The sequence below is a fragment of the Crocodylus porosus genome, unplaced genomic scaffold (genome assembly GCF_001723895.1).
Source record: "Crocodylus porosus isolate Cpor-Errol unplaced genomic scaffold, CroPor_comp1, whole genome shotgun sequence".
Lineage (NCBI taxonomy): Eukaryota > Metazoa > Chordata > Crocodylia > Crocodylidae > Crocodylus > Crocodylus porosus.
Window position 1 is genome coordinate 1,344,146 of NW_017728916.1, and position 17,188 is coordinate 1,361,333.

General features: G+C 41.2%; 1 protein-coding gene across 1 annotated transcript in view; it reads left to right on the forward strand.

Annotated features, from left to right (window-relative positions):
• Positions 1-5: 5 nt before the first annotated feature.
• Positions 6-17,188, forward strand: part of AR (androgen receptor) — a gene marked incomplete at its 5' end in the record, with an annotated part of 115,341 nt that continues 98,158 nt past the window's right edge. The window contains one exon of the mRNA XM_019536145.1: positions 6-757. Coding sequence (XP_019391690.1) covers positions 6-757 — 752 coding nt within the window. The remainder of the gene's footprint in view (positions 758-17,188) is intronic.

A 17,188-nucleotide genomic window follows, 5' to 3' on the forward strand; every position in this document is an offset into this window, starting at 1 on the left:
TGCCGCTCATGGGCTCCGCGTTCCAGGGCGAGCTGAAGGAGCTGCTGTGCGAGGCGGGCGTGCTGCAGGCCGAGGCGGCCAAGGCGGACTTCCTCGGGGACAGCGCCAAGGAGCTGTGCAAAGCCGTGTCGGCCTCCATGGGGCTGGCCGTGGACGGACTGGAGGTGCCGCGGGAGGACTGCATGTTCGCGCTGCCCGGCGCCTCGCAGCGCCCCGACTGCGCCAAGCCGCCGCCCGCGCCCGCGCTGCTGGAGGCCGAGGCGGGCGCCAGCCCCCCCGGCGGGTACAAGGCGGGCGCCGAGGGCGCGCTGGCCCTCGACGTGCCGCTCTACAAGGGCGCGGACGAGGCGCAGGGCCGCGACTACTACAACTTCCAGCTGGCGCTGGCGCCGCACGCGCGCATCAAGCTGGAGAGCCCGCTGGACTACGGCGCGGGCAGCGCTTGGGGCGCGCCGTGCCGCTACAGCGGGGACGTGGCCGGGCTGGCGCCGCACTGCCCCGGCGCGGCCCCCGCCTGGACCTCCTTCTTCGCCGACGACGGGCAGCACTACGCGCCCGTGGCCGAGACGCCCCCCGGCCCCTTCGGCTACGCGCGGGGCCAGGCGCCGGCGGGCCAGGAGGGAGCCGACTTCCCCCCCGACGTGTGGTACCCGGGCGGGATGGTGGGCCGGATGCCCTACCCCGCGCCGCCCGCCTGCATCAAGACCGAGCTGACGCCGTGGATGGAGGGCTACGCGGGCGCCTACGGGGACATGAGGTGAGGAACCGGCGCCCCCGAGGGAGGGCAGGCCCGGGCGGCAGCGCCCAGGAGGAACCGCTGCCTCAGCCCCGAGGGCTTTCCTCTTCTGGCCCGGCTCACAGGCGGGACACGAGGCGGGCTGGGCCCTGGGCAGAGAGGGGATGCTGGAAGGCAGAGGCAGCTGGGTCTGACCAGGGGCAACCCCCACCCCCCTTTTGGCTTGCAGCCTCCACCACTTCAGGTCTAGGAAGCCACAAGTCTTCCTCACACTTAGCCCCAGCTGCATGCGCCTCACAGGAGATGCCATGCTGGCCCTTCTGCACCAACCAGAAGCCCATGGAGCCCTTGCTCGGAGCTTTCCTGCCTTTTCCTTTTTTTTTTTTTTAACTTCTCTTTAAATGACTTGTGCATCTGTTTCCAGCATGCTCGCTGCCCCGGGGCTAGGAACATGGGGCCAGCCAGGTCCATACGCTTTTAGCAACTGGCTAAGCTTAAATTTCAGATTGGAAAAAAAAATCTTCAGCGTGCCCATCTCCTTGGCCAGTGGAACAAACAGCTGATGAAGGTGCTGGAAGAAATGAAAGCGAAGTGCATTTGTTGGAGTAAAAGTGCTTCCAGCCAATTTGAACGCCGGTCTTTCTCACCCAGTTAAAAGAGGGTTCACTTTAATGAAAATGTTTTAAGAAAGGGATAACTTTCTAATGTGTTACTAGCTCCGTGGGTGTCCCTTTTTTTAAATGCAAACCCCAGAAAACAAGTCATGAGGAAATTTTATATATCTTATGCATGGGAATTCACGAAAAGTAATTTCTCTTTTGGTACTGCCATCAGGTTACAGCTTCCTCAAAGAAGGAAATAAAAAGTCTGTATGAAGAAGGTAAAAACTTTTGTACCATCACACTGGTAGTTAGGTGTTAGTTACGTGCTGTACAGTTACATACCCACTGTAATCCAGGTAATCCTAAAGTGATTGGGTGGATGACAGGATAACCAGTGGGCTCTCTAGATTATATCCATTTTTTACATTGTGGTTGCTGGTTCAAATCTAGCCCACGTCACTGCTGTTTGGTGTAACCTAAAAAATGAGGTTGTGGTTTCAGTCCAGGCACTAGCCGTCAGGTTGCTGCATCTAACCTGTCACCCTTGTTGACATGGTGAGGTCAAGGTTTAAAATGGGCAGACAGGTTCTCCATTCAGATAAGCATTGTCCTTGCCTTGGTGGTTGACTTTGCTCTGCATTTTTTGTTGATTAAAAAAAGACTGCTTAATTTTTTTTGGCAATGCAGCAGCTATTACAAATGTTAAATGTGTTTAAATGTATTGCATAAAAAAAGGTGACAAAAATGGGGGGAAAGGAAGGAAATTCCTGAGATAAAGTGAGGCTAACTCGTGCATGTTGTGCCAATGTTGAGAGTTAAGTGGAGAGTGGTTATTTTAGGCTTGATTCTCTCCCCATCTTTCCTCCCATCTAAGTCAGCAGAAAGTCAAGAGAGCTGAATTAAGCCCTTTCTCTCCTGCTTTCTGTCAGTGGACAACCCAACTTTTTAGCTGTATGGTCCAATACTGCAAAGTCCTTTCTCACACATGTGACCCTTACAAGGGAACTAATCATGTGAATGAGGAATACTTTTGGGCAGGAGAATAGGACTGGATCCCAGTAGTGTCAAGGGTATTTAATACTTAATTACTTTATGGTAGTTCTTTGAAACCTATTATTAGTTTGATGGTTAAATTGCCTCTCTTACCTACCATTCTGTTGGATCCTAATTTTTAAAAGTTCAAGTACCCAGGAAGGAGATGTGCCTTCCTTCTGATGTTGTGCAGTTTAGTTACTGCTGACATTATTTGTCATTTAGATGAGATGTTTGCCACTGGCTACCTATTGATTGTGATCTGCTATTTCTTTTCATTTACTTCTGGACAGGAAAAGATAACAGATGAGTAAATAATCAGAGTTGTGATAGGAACTAATATGAACAAATTATATACCGTTTTTTTTCAAGTGATGAAAGAGTCACAGTTGTTAAAACATTTTCTAGGAGAACCGCTCACCGATTTTGCACTCCAACAAGCAAGTCCCCTTTAATGGTCACACTTGATATAGTATGACAGTAGTTACAAGCAAGGTTTGATTATTAGCTCTTTAGGTTAACATTCTTCCTGGCATTGCACAAAATACCAAAGAATGGATTGTGCAGGGAATTTCTTCTCTGACTCTGAGGCAAGTAAAATAACCTCCTAGCTTTCTCCTTAAGATTGGATGAGGGACCCATCTAATGTGTCAACCACTTTGGCAGAACGGTGAGGTTCCTTCTTCTTGACCTGGTGGTTAGCAGCAGATACCAAGGAGACGTGAGTCTTTCTGAAGGAGAAATAATGACTCTTCTGAAATGCTTTGGTACTGGCCCTCTTTCCTCCTGTGTGTCTCAGCGGGACAGACCCTGGTTCTTTCATTCCACTCTTACTGCTTTGGCTTTCTCATGTTGTCCAAGTTTTCTTTTGGCAAATCAGGATAGGTTTATGCTTTATGTTTAGAGTCTTTAGATAAGTAGTAAAGCAGGAGCACATTTTCCCTCCCCTTAACATTTTTTATTCTTTTGTATTATATTCATCATTTCATCTTTAAAGTGTCTTGGGAGGGCTGCATTTCTTAAGGGAGCGCTAATGGGATTTGGAGTCTTTCAATTCTTTGTCATTTTTTTGAATCTTGCATGTATTGTAAACTGAATGTTGTTACTGTCTAAATGTTACTGTCTAATGGCTTCAGACTTATTTGGTGAAGTGAGTAGAGTCTAAAGAGTGGTGCTGGGACATATATGTTTCGAAAAGCTCCCTCCTTGGCCGTCTTCGAAGACAAGACAAAACAGTAGGACATCAGGGACAAGCTAGATGATCCTACGAGGTTGAGATTTAGGCATGCTGGTGTTACCCGTGTTGTGTACTTTAGGCAAATAAGGGAATTTCAGTCTGTAGGACTGAACATCTGGCACTCTTGAAATATATTAAATTTAATATAACGCTGAAAAGGAGAAATGTAAGTCGACACATCTGGTTTGCTTTTACGGCATTTCATATGCCACACCAAACTGTCCCCGCAACATTTTCTCATAAGTAACAACTTCATGAATCCAGGCTCTTGATACTTTACGGACTGGTAGGGGTTTTTTAAAACCATATCTGTGTTTTTAATTATTTGATTATTAACACTCTTTGAGATGACTTAAAAGATGTTTTCACAATTATAAACGGTTATAATAGGAAAAATATCTGTAGCATGGCATGTTCAGAAACCAAAAGATGAGACCTTAAGATTAGAAAGTAGGAGTAAATATAGAATTTGGGCAGAAATATTTTAGACAAAAAAAATTCTGAAGGGAAAGAAGAAAAGGCTGTAAGTGAATTAAAGGGATTATTTACTTTGAAGGATTTGCCTGTATATACAGTTCATCTTTAACAACATTTCCTATCACTGGTGTCCTGTTCCTTTCCCCATCATTTCTGTTCTTTTGCTAGGTACACCCACTTGTTACATTTTGTATTAAATTAGACGGTAGTCTATTTTGGGCCGGTTCTGTCTCTTACAGTATATTTGCCTAGAGATCCTAATCTTACTGTGGCCTGCAGGTATTATTGTAACAATAATGATTGTGACAATAATCATTGCAACTGGAGAGCGAGACTGAGATATTTGGTATAGAGATCAAAGACAATTATTAAGATCAACCAAAGGTGAAGCAAGCACATTGAGCCAGGTGCTTTTCCCCTCTTCCTAAAATCTGTTTCATTAACTGAAATAAGTATTCCATTATGTGTGTGTATAAGACTATGAAGGAGAGTTATGTAAGTATCTGAGGAGTCCGCTCCTGCAATTGTTCAGTGGCAGTGTTGCTGTCGGCATTCCTAGGAGCCAGATCAGCCCCCTGTCTCCCTATTTGACCTTTTCTGTTTGAGCAAATAGTAATATTATGTAAATATTTCTTTTGAAGGCCAGCAGTGCATGGAAGAATGCCGTTTCTGAAACCTGCCCTTCTGCCTAACTCTCTAATAGGCTTTTAGAGTCTGGTTATTAAAGCTGAATTCCAGGTAACTGTGAAAATCACCAATGTGCTAAATTATTTTGCTAGTGACCAGGAAACAACCCAAAAATAGTAATTCCTTCCTCAACACATTTTAAGTCTTCTTGTTAGTTAAAAACCATGGGCCACATTCTCTTTTTGGGTACATGTGGACACTCCCAGCAGTATTTTGTTTCTGGAAGGGAGCAGATTCTCATCTTGCAGCATTGCGGGTATATTTTCAGTGTTTGATTAGATCCATAGGACCGAATCCTTAGGTCCTTGCGTAGGCATTAGACTCATTGCTTTAATGGGAGTCCTGCCTGAGAGGAAAAAAAGTGTTTTACCAGTTACTTCAGAGGGTCAAGCCTAGGAATCGCTTTTGTCCAGGTCATTAGTGACAGCGAGCTTTGTGATCCCAACCAGGTGCACAATGGTAATCATCAGCCTTTCACACATGACAAAACTGAACTCTTCTGCACCATCCTTAGTTAATGCTAAGGAGTGACTGAGGCAGTGCCGGATTATGACATGCAGAGGCCATAACTATGTCCATTTAAAGATGTCCCATATGATAAAAATAATCCAATGTATGTATATTTTTGTCATATTAGAATGAAAATGTCCATATTTAGAGAAAGTGTGCAATTAAAGAATTTTTTTTGCAAAAATCTTGTTGGTCTAATAAAAGATATCTCTACTACGAGTCCTGATTGCCATATTTAGAGACTCATTTGCCCATATTGCCTTTATCTCCTTTATTTACCAACTGATTATTATAAAACTTGATATTGAGACAGGTTTTTTTTCTTACTTAGAGGCCCCTCATACTATGAGGCCCTAAACTGCAGTGTAAGTAGCTTAAGCCTAAGTCTGGCACTGGACTGAGAACTGAAATAGCAGTGAGGGCTGCAGAACGGGATGGAGGGAATTGGCAAATCTTTTTGGTCAGGGGAAGATTTTTCTAGGGATAAGTGCTGCCAAACTGTCATGCAAGAAACAAGGGTTTTTCGGTGATGTCTTTTATTGAGAGAAATTTTAGGAGTAAAGAAGTCTAACGATCTTGTTAGCGAGCATGAATATATTTTTTTTAAAGGGAAGATTTGAATGCAAGTGGGAGTTCATTATTAATATCCTGTGATTTGCTTTCATATTGGCAGTTACCAAATTAGTCCTTAGTTTGTTTCTTTAAAAAGTTTAATGGAATAAAATCAAATGGACCATTTTACACTGTAATGTAATATTGGTAGGTCACTGGACTACTGCACCACAACACTGAGTGGTTGATATATTTATCAGATTGGATCAGACTTATCCCTGATGACCTTAGCCAAGTTGTGTGCAGATCCTCTCCTCACCTGCTCCATTTCAGCTCACTGTGCTCCAGAGGGGCTGGCTGGGACATGAGGGTGCTATACTGGGGGGCTGCCTGCTGGCTAGCTCTGCATTATAGCATCCTTGTGCCCCAGTCAGCCCTGGTCACCGTCTACATGTACATTGTGGCAGAGTTAATTACTTTACTCCAACCTAATAGTGCTGCATGTGCAGACAGTGATGCCAATTAGTCAACTCCACAGTAAAGTGCATGTGTAGATGCCCCCACTGTTACTTAGAAAATGGCATTCACAGGTGCCATACTAACAGACAAGAAAAAGGATATTTTTACTGTAAGAGTGGCATCTGGAGATCAAAGCCACCATTGTATGTATAAAGAACTACTTAGTCATTTAAGTGCAGATTGATATGTCACTGGTGTTGTATTCAGACACTCATAAAGAGTTTAAAAAAAAAACATTAAATGATTCCATTGACCCTGTGGAGTAGAGGGCTGGACTGGGTGACACGCTAACAGACCAGTTTAAATCTAATGCTTTTAGAATTAGTTATAGTTCATTGTGATCAGCACAACCGGATGGATTCTGAAGTTCTTCCAGTTATTGTTGTGTGGCTGAACTACCCAGGGCTAGGAGCAAGATTTTTTCCAACCCTTGTTTCTGGGTTTGGTGGACTTGGGTTTGATGGCTTATGGCCACAAAGCACACAAAGCAAAAAACCTGTTTATTTCATTTCTCCCTGGTAGGTTGAGTCAGTTTAATTCTGTTTTGTGCATTTGTTTATTTTATGCTTCTGATGTGTTTGCTTTTGCTTCCTTTAGGTTGTTACTTTACATTAATTTGTATTTTTTAACATTTGGTTTCCTAAATTCTGTTGGCAGCAGTTACCCAGTAATCAGTCTTGGTTAGAATTGACTTCTGTGCTTTGTAGAGAGCTGAACCACTTGCAGAAGACACTTCGAACACGGAAGGATGATATCCCTGTTGCTCACCTAAGTTAATAACATAAATCTGATTTCTACTTTTTTTTAATTATCAATTACAAATTGGAGGGGAGGATGCAGAGTTCGATTTAGTGGATTGTCGTCATGCTGAGGGGCAGTGGATCATTTGGCTTTCATTTGTAAAGGCCTTTATGATTGGTGGTGAAAGAAGGAAAAGTCATTATTTCCAGGATTTATTCTCCACCTGCTTAAATTATTTTTATTTTAAAATCATGGGTTGTGAGATTTTTGCATCTTACTATGATATGTACCAGGTATCATAAAATGGCACAGATTTCTTTCTTTTTCTTTCCCAGTCAGACTTCTGAGTTTGCTAATATGGAAATTCCAGTTAAGAAGAATATATACATCAGAACAAAAAATCAGTGTGATATAGAACATACATGTACATACTGTGTTCGGTCATTACTTAGGAGCTCCCTGCCTAGTATTCTTAAGAATCCAGTTCTGTAATTAAAAACAAAACATCTGTTTGCTTGTCTACCAGATGCGTCAGAAAAATGTTCAAGGGCAACATGCCCCAAGACATATTTTGAATTTCTGACTTCTGACACCAGCTGGAAAGCAAGCACTCATGCTTCATACGTAAAATGACCATTTTTTTTTAGCTTGCTCTGAAGTATTAGAGGTATCAGAATGATTAACCATACATAAAGCATGTAAAATAGAAGCTAGCCAATGGGTGTTCATGGAAACACACAAGGGAAATAATTTATACTAGTGCCTAACAACACTGGCCCTTTTTAGCACCGGGGATACTGAACATGAGCCCTTGGTTCAGCAGTACATTTATAGTGGCAATAGTATATAAATTGATTGTGAAAGCTATATCTAACCTATACAATTTAACATCTTTTCACATTCTGCACATTTAATATTAATTTGGTGTTTCTCTACTACAGAACTAAGGTTTGTGCTTTATAATGTTTCACTTAGCTGGTCTTTGCTGTGTCATAAATCTTCAGTTTTCAAAGGCATGAAGTGCAGCCGAGAGAGTCGATTACAAAATATGCAAGGGATTTCTTTATGTTTCAAGATTAGAGGGACACTGAAAGGAAGGGAAATCTATCGGAAAAGATGCATTTTAAATGAAAGTTTAAGTATGTTTTATAATACAAGAAGGAAATTGTGATTGTTCACTGGCTGACTACAAAAGAAAAGGTATAAACATAATGAATAGGTTTATGTTTGCATACAATTTGGCTCACTGTCACATTCTTGGGATTGTGGTACCTGATCATCAGAGGCAAAAAGAGATATAATCAGCTGTAATTCAGTTGGCTTTTTGTGCTAATGCCGCCCTTATGAAAGGAGTCTATAATCCTTGAGAGGTACTCTGATAAACTGAACATAGAGTTGGAAACTCTTGTTTCTGAATGAGAGACTATGACAAGATTGTCAGATTTGACATGAACTAAGACAAAAAATAAGGATCTATTCAAAACTGTTGATATCTGCAGATAACTCCCAATACTAAAATAAAATAGACAAGAGCTGGAGGAGAGGGAGCAACAGTGACAACCCAGAGGCAAACACTGTTATATTTCTGGATTCCCACATGCTCCTGTGCACTAGCATGCACACACCTCTGAATTGCATTGTGCTACATCTTGAAATGTAACTAACTGATAAATACACCCACTTCCCTACTATACAGAGCACCAGGGAGCAAATAAAAGACTGAGTGGTTCAGAAGAATGGTGGTAGCAACCATTAATCATCCTGGATTATGGTATATGCATGTGGGTCACCCAGACCTTTGATGCATATGCCTGAGCAGGAATCTTTGGAGGAGTGGAGGCTATTCAGACCTTCCATTAGGCCACTGAGACAGAATCAGAAGATGAGACTGAGTCCAGATGTTTGGTACCTCCATAGCTATAGCTATATAAGCATCTGGGAATCAAACCCAGGTCTCATTGTGTGGTAAATAAGGAGTCTACTACTGAGCCACAGGGGACTGGTTCAGAAGAGTATCACAGAAAATATAGGGCTAGGTAGAATCTGGTATTCTCATCTTCAGAAAATTCCAAAATTTCAGGGAGGAATTTCTTCATGAAGAAAAAATTAAAATTTTGCAATTTCTGGCCAAATGAAATGTTGAGATTTTATTTAGAAAAAAATTGAAATGCCATTTTACTTCGACATTCTTGAAATATTTAGTTTTGATAAGTGTGAAATAGTTTAATGTAAAAAAGGATATCATAATACCTCTAAATGACAGCAATAATGTAATGTACCAGTCACATTTTATTTACTTTGATTTTTGTTATTTAACAGCTCATGCATCGCTTTATATTTCAATATTTTTATTTTATAACTTACTGATTCATTTTGAAATTCATATTCTAATTGGTAAGTCTCTTTTTGAGAATTGATTATTGATATTACAATTGCTCATTTGTAATTGATATTTTTAATTGGTAATTGGCAGTTTTCATCATAAACTGTATAAGTGTAAATTGTTTAGTTTTATTATCCCATGCAATATTGCAATATTTTGATTCCATCAAAAGAGCATGTGTTGACAGAAAACTGTACAATCATAAAACTTTTGAACACCTCTAGGAAAAAAAAATTTTTTTGGAGCTATTCTAATAGGTTCCAAAGAACGATACAATGGCCCCTATCAATCAAACATTTGAAATATATGCAAGGCATTAATTTTAACTCTCTACATTCCATTTGTGGACTGGAGATGTAAATGGAACTTCTTTCTTGTAAATTTATACTGTGCTACCAATTTGCCCCTCAGATTTGTTCATAAGACTCGTCTTTGCAAGGATGACTACAAAAAACTTGACAATGGTTAGGCTCTTAATAAAGTGAGATTGTTGTCTGTTGTACTGACTGGGATTGCCTCATTATTTCCTTTTGTGCCCCTGGCCCACTGGCTAACTGTACTGTATTAACTTCTTGTTTCTTGGGTTGTACGTAGATTATAATCTCTTTGGGACTGCCACCATCTCTTTTTTTCCATTTGTACAGCATCTAGCACAGTAGGATCCTTGTCCGTGATTGGGAATCCTGGTTACCGTTGCACTATAAATGAATAATTATTATTACTAGTAGTAATTTATAGGCCTTGTGTGCAGGAGTTCTGTGCATGTGATGAATTTCATGCAAGGAGAATTTTAATTAGCGTTCTAGCCATTCCAAGTCGGCAACCTATGACAGAGATGTTCCCTGTAGTGAGGTCTGTCCCACATTATGCAAGTATTTTTTCAGGGTGTTAGCAGTCCTGCATGTATTTTGGAATAGATGCAGAAGTACAGCATCATGCTACAGGGATTTTACCTGGCAAGGATAACACAAAGAAGCTGTAAGCTGTAAGATGAATGTGGTTATATATTCATGAAGTACCAACTCCCTTTAGTTTTGTTTAGTTTACTTATAAAACTGCTTTTCCATGTTTATATGTGTTTTGAAAATGCCACATTGGCAGCTCTAAAACACAGTCCTTGTTTTAGCACTAATACAGCATGGGGCACTAAAATACAGTCTTCCCCCACAGCCTACTGCTTTGTCAATGTACCTCTACTGTGATATGGATGGAATCATCTCTGAAGTTGCAGGCATATTACGGGATTACTACAGAGTGGTTTACTCCAGGTTCTGTTCTGTAAAAGACTTATAAACTGTAAGTTTATAATAGTAACTGTATAAACTATTCCATATTAAAGGAGTGGACACACAACCAACTTACCCACACCGTCCACAGTAAGTACTAGTACAGTGCCTGGTCAGTGAAAAAATGATTACCTACAATGAAGTTGACTAGAAGAGAAGTAACGTGATACAGTAACTTCATCACGTAGCAAAATTACTACACATTTTTCAAGGGTTCACTTCACTACACAGGAGGTGTCCCATTCACTTTTACTATGTAGAAAACAAGTTGTGTTGTTGAGGAGGGAGAGGGAACGTCAACCACGCAGCTCCTTCAATTCTCAGCCTTTTTGCTAAGGCAGTGATTCTCAACCAGGGTGCCATGGCATCCTGGGGTACCTTGAGATCTTTTCAAGAATGCTACGGGGTGCCATGCCATGTTACATTCTTAGATGTGCAAATAGGATTTACATGATAAACCCAGAGATTTCAAATACAGATTCATAGTGTTAAAAATATTCCAAGCTGTTGTGGTCTTTCTGAGTCCTTTGTAACCGAAGAATTGTTCTCCTTTTTTTTCTGCAGTGATGAAACAAGGAAAAATAAGGTGCCTCAAGCCAAATGAGGCATGTCTTGAATCTAAAAAGTTTGAGAACTACTGTTCTAAGGCACCCACTAAAGTTGCTGCCAGTTTGTGAGACTGGTTTTTGCAGTGTGGACATTTGCTCTGTGCAGACTCAATTGATGCACATAGGCTACTAAATAGCTCTCAGATACAGTAGCTGCTTTTGTTGTCTGCTAACCTGACCTAGCACTGAGTTAGCGACAGCGGTGAACGACGTCTCAGCCTATTGTCATCAGATAAAATGCAATTATCTGTTCTAGATGATCTTCTTTCACATTTGAAAAACCCACATTTACCTGAGGACATATGACCTGGCTGTGAATGGAGTGAAGGAAAAAGGTTTACTGCACAAGTAGTGCTTCCTTTATTACTGTTTCTCTTTTCCAAATGGAGCTGAGCAGGCATGTGCAGGGTTATAAGGGTAGAAGTCGTGTCTCCCATTTCAGTGAGATATTTATAAATCAATAGACAGTTAAGAAGCAGAGGCAGACATGTTATTTCTATATACCTGGTAGGCACAGGCGTGCCCTCCTTGTCTGTTCCCCTCGTTTTTCTGGTAGTTGCAGTTGTATTGGAAATCACATCACAGTATTTCATTCATAGCTGCTGTGTGGGATCTAAAGGAAACTTAGTATTCGATTCATTGAAACAAGACCAGACTAATAAAGGGTTGGTGTATGACTGTTGTGGTCACTGTGACTGATGCACTGTTTGATGAGTCTCCTCATCATTACCCTGCCTGTCCCCCACAGAGCAGGCAAGGCTTGGTAACTAAAATACTGTATTTTCTTGCATATCACATGCCCCCTAATAAAACACTCACCTTGTTTTTGGAAAGCAGAAAGTAGACAAAAAGGATTTTACCAGAGTCATATCCAACTGTGTGACATAGAATAAGACCTCCTGGGAAAATAGAGTGCCCCAGAAATGTGGCATCAGCAAGTTCCTAGTGTCAGCTGCCTCACCCAGGCTGTCTCCTGTATGTTTCCAGGCAGACTCACTCTTTTGTCATATAAGGTTAAGCCCCAGACCCTTACAAGAGCAATAGAAAAATGGTTAGTTCTTCTTCTTTACTGTAAGCAATTGTTTATATAAGTTCCTTAAAAAAAGAAGTGTTGTTTTCACAACGCAAACCTCATCAAACTGCTACCAGCAGTTCACTTGCTGTTCCACCATCTTGGCAGCTGCATCACACACACACAGCATCGGCAGGTGTGCTTCTTTTTTAGTAAAGAAAATAGCTTCCCTGCTTAAACCTCAATTTTGAGGGGTTGAGGGAGGGGGCAGAAATGCATGTTGTATGTGATAAAATGCAGTATCTGGAAAAGTATCTGGCCAATAAAAGCCTTATATGGAGGAACTGCTTAAAAGACCAGAGACTGCTGGTGACTGTTAGCATGGACCCAGGCCTTTTTATAACCCAGATCATTTCACAATCCAGTAGGCAGCAAGTGGAATGAAGTGGGGAAGGATTACAGAGCAACTGACTGAATGTTACTGAAGTTGCCTCCAGGGAAAAAAGGAACATATATGTACATTGCTTGTACTTTGTGTTTTTAGTGGAGTTGTCCACTGCTTCCATATATCAAATAATGAGTGCTCAGACTTCTTGATAATGAGCATGGTACAGTATAGATCGATCGATCCCTGGATAGATGAAAGAATGGCTTCACTGTTAAATATTTTTGTCAGCCAAATACCCGATACCATGTTTATTTCAGATAATAGAGAAGCTTACTTTATAATAATGATGAATTATGTGAGTATCAACATTGCTGCCCGCTTCTCCCCTCTTCCTTCAGAAGTGTTTGCTTCAGCAGTGAGAATGGGAAGAGGAGGCAGATGAGAGGAATGTGCTGGGTGTGTGGGTAAAAGCAAATATCATTAATGCTCTTACAGTGTATACAATGCAGAATGTATCTGTGTCCCCAAATCAACCAGAGCGGGTCCTTGGGATGCAGATCATGGTTCTCAAAGAGACTAGCTGCAGTTAGTACAAAGTGTAACTTAGGAGTAAACTTTGTATATTAGCAAGGGGATACAAAGTCATATTATCTAGTATACAAAAGTGTATTTGTTTTTTTCTATAGGTGTCTTGTAGTTTAGCTCTTCTGCATAAGTGTTCATGCTAGTATATAGTAAAATACAGTGCTGTGGCCCTGAATAACTGAATGGAAATATAATGAGACCTCTTTATAAAGTTCTTTGAGACCTACAGATATAAATCTCTGTATAAGAGCTAGATGTATTATTGTCATTACCCACTAAAACACAGTAGAGTACAAATTGGATGGTTATATGAACATTGGTTGCTCATTTTAGGATGGAAAATAGTTGTGCTGAGAGGACAAAAACACCACCAGTAAAATTTTTTCTTTTTTTCCCCTTAAGCTCAGTGGAAATTGGCATAACAGCCCTCTTCATCCTCTGCTTAGTGGTATCACTCATGGTGCCTGTGATTTCACTATTTTAATCTATTAATTAAAATCTATTTTAATCTATGTTTTAATTTTAATGCATTGTACCAAAAATGCCAGTGATTTCCCAGGATTCCAGTGGTAAATTGAAAAAAAACATAGCTAAGTGGGTTGCAGAGTATGTAGGGCATCTCTCCTCAGATTGCAGTCGGTTTAAGGTAACTCACCTCTGGATCCTAAATAACTTGCTTTAATATATGGAGTCAGTGATCTTGCATGGAGCATCATTCAGGGCACAGTAGAAAATTAATGGAACGATTCTTCATTAATGGGTTAAAGAAATATGCCCCCTTACTAAAAGTATTAATTCAGTCTGTATTTTAATATAACCACGTGTGTGGACTTGTTTTATTAATAAAACAAGCATAATAATAAGCATACATGTTTTATTAATAAATTAAATAATACTACTGTAGTTACTCAAATAGATGATGACCCTGATTATAAGAGAGCACTCCCAATAATTAGATTCTATATATGGAAATTTTATAAATTTGTTATAGTTTTCCAGGTATAGAATCTAATTACTGGAGGTTTGCCTTGAATTTTTCCCCCTCCCATTGCTACAGTAGGGAAAATAGATCTGGGGGACCAGGTAGCCCTTTGCACTCTGCCTCCCCCCAACTTTTTCCCCTGGCAGCTCCCTCCCCCTCTCCTTACTTTCAGACCCTGCTGTGCCTGAGCACATAGAAGCCAGGAAGACATTTGAAAACAATAACCTTGAAATCAAACATGGCTGTAGCAATTGACATACAGGAGCTATACACTTAGTGCATCCAGAATTGATTCATGTTACCTTTCTTTTTAAACTACTGCAAGTTTTAGGACAGCTGCTCCATAAACAGGCTTTTGAAGAGTACCTTGGCACCTATTTGTATGTAGTACAAACTATGTGTGATATTAGTCCAAAGCCAAAGGCTTGCATTGTGCCACATAGTTAGTTGAGCTGGGTCCCACCAGAGTCAACAGGATTTCAAGCCATGGTGACCCCACAGCTCAGTGCTACTCAGTATGCGTGTGTATTCCAAATACCCGTCCCAAAGGATCCAGATGTTAATTAGCCCCTAGTCATGACTAGAACTGGGTGTTCTTGTCACAAGTCCTGGGATACTCCAAAAATTTATATGAAGATGAGGTGCAGGGTAACCTGATCCAGTATAACCTCGTGGAGGGAAGAGCCACAATCAACATCTGCGCCAGGCTGAGAGAACAGGTGACAGAGGGATTCTGGTTAAACTGTATACAAGGTTGTGGCTCACCATGACTTGAAAAAGAGTCAGCAGTGAGGGGGACTGCACTTAATGAGCACTGCTATATGTCTTATTTAGATAGGCTGCAGTAATCTATTCTTGTGGTAGGTTCCCATCAGCATGTTTGCCCAATTCAGGCCATTTTGTATATAACTATGTTCAGTGTTGGCTGTGTTTAATCAACTTTACAGTTGGTTTTTGTTGCTGAACATGTGCCGCTTTTGGATGCAATTTAATGATAGACAGTGCATTTAGTGAAATTTCTTTGTGTGTGATTATAAGATGAGGAGCTTTCTTTCTCATGCCAGTTGGCAGAAGAAACCTCATATGGTATTTGAGTACATGTGGTAATAATAAACAGTTAAAGCCCAGGTTCCATTTTGTTAAAGTTGTCAGATTTTTAAATGAAGTATCAGTTTCAATGAACCATGAAATAATAATACTCATTTTATAGTTCTTTTAATCCAAAGATCTCAAAGTGCTTTACAGACAACTAAGTTACCTTTAGAGGATTCCTAAATAGTGAATATTATCTATTTTTACAACTAGAGGAAAACCAGAACTTATAGGGAGTAAGAGACTTATGGTAAAAAGGTGGTAGGGTAGAGAGGAGACAGGGTAGAAGCAAAACAAAGTGCTTGAGCTATAATGAGACCTACAGCCCTCTGCTGCAGTCACTGGCTGAAACTTTGAAATTGTGGCAGCTGCATACAGTGATATGGTCTCCAACCAGGAGGTGTGACAGGACTTCTGCATTCTGTGGTTCCCCTTCACCCCCTACTGGGGGCAGGGGCAGCGGAGTGGACTGCCAGTATTTGTTCTGCCTCTGCTCTCCTGGAACACCCCCCTCCCAGAACAGAGAGACTACAGCAGGGTTGATTCTCCATAAGCATTTTCCTATGTGCTTAACCTCTGCTTTTCCACTGTAACCAGAAAAAGGTGCAGGGCCTCCAGTCTCCCAGTTTTCAGTCTCCTGGTTCCAGTGAGGGGATGTAGGGCCTCCAGTCTCCTAGTTCTTGTGGTGGGGTGCTCCAGGAAATGACAGTAAAGCATGCAAGAGTGCTCATTGACAGTCTGCCCCTCTCTTCATCCCTCCTGCTGTGTGGGGAGGGCAGAGCACTGTGGAAAGCTCGAAGACCGAGCTCTGCCCTGTCACGCTTCATAGAGCATGTACACATAACAAAAAGCACTTCCTTATGAAGCACTTTATAAATAGAAAATGGTTCCTACAGCAGCAGGAGAAGGACTCTATGCTGACCCTTTTGCAGCCTTAAGTATAAGGTGGGTAGATTGGGAAGGGGCATGTAAGATATGAGATGACAGGTCTCTGCCTTTCAGTGCTTCTCTAATTTATACAGGCCTCCGGTTGGTACCGAATCCACCTAAAAGCCACTTTCTCTTGAGGTAGTGTCTTCTGTGAGGTGCACCATCCTCGGATTTCTATAAAGCTTTCCGTTTTTTCAAGTTTGCTGCCTGAAAGCAAATCAAAAGGGGTAGGATCAGCCTTGTAACTCATCTGTTGTTAGAAATGACTACGTTTTCCATCCTTTAAATTGTTTTTAAACAATAAAGGCAAACAAGGTAGAATCTTAACAAATGGCAATGGGTAGCAAAGGTAATTAGTCCAATCAAAGTGAACTGAATTATCATTCTTTATACCTAATTACACTTGTCTAAAAAGAAATAAACTGACACAACAGGTAATTACTGTAAATGCCCTATGATACTCAGCAGCCTTCTCCCCCACACAGTGGGCATTGATCCAGTCAGGACTGGAATACACTGCTTTTCTCCTTGCTTTCCAGATAGTGCCACAGATCTGAATTCTGCCCTTAGGTACATGTACACAGGGCTCACAGCAATTTCTGCATGAGATCCACATTTGAATACAGAATTGGGCCCACTGTAGCACATAGGTAGCTATCCCTGATTAAGAATCATATCCACTGTTTTTCTTCCACAAAGCATTTTTCTTTCTCTCAGAGGGCGGGACTGGGCCAACTCTAGGTAGATACCCAAGTCTCTCTGCTCACATGCCTCAAGTAATTGACAGTGATCTCTCAGTCTAATGATATTAGGGCATTATATAACTGTG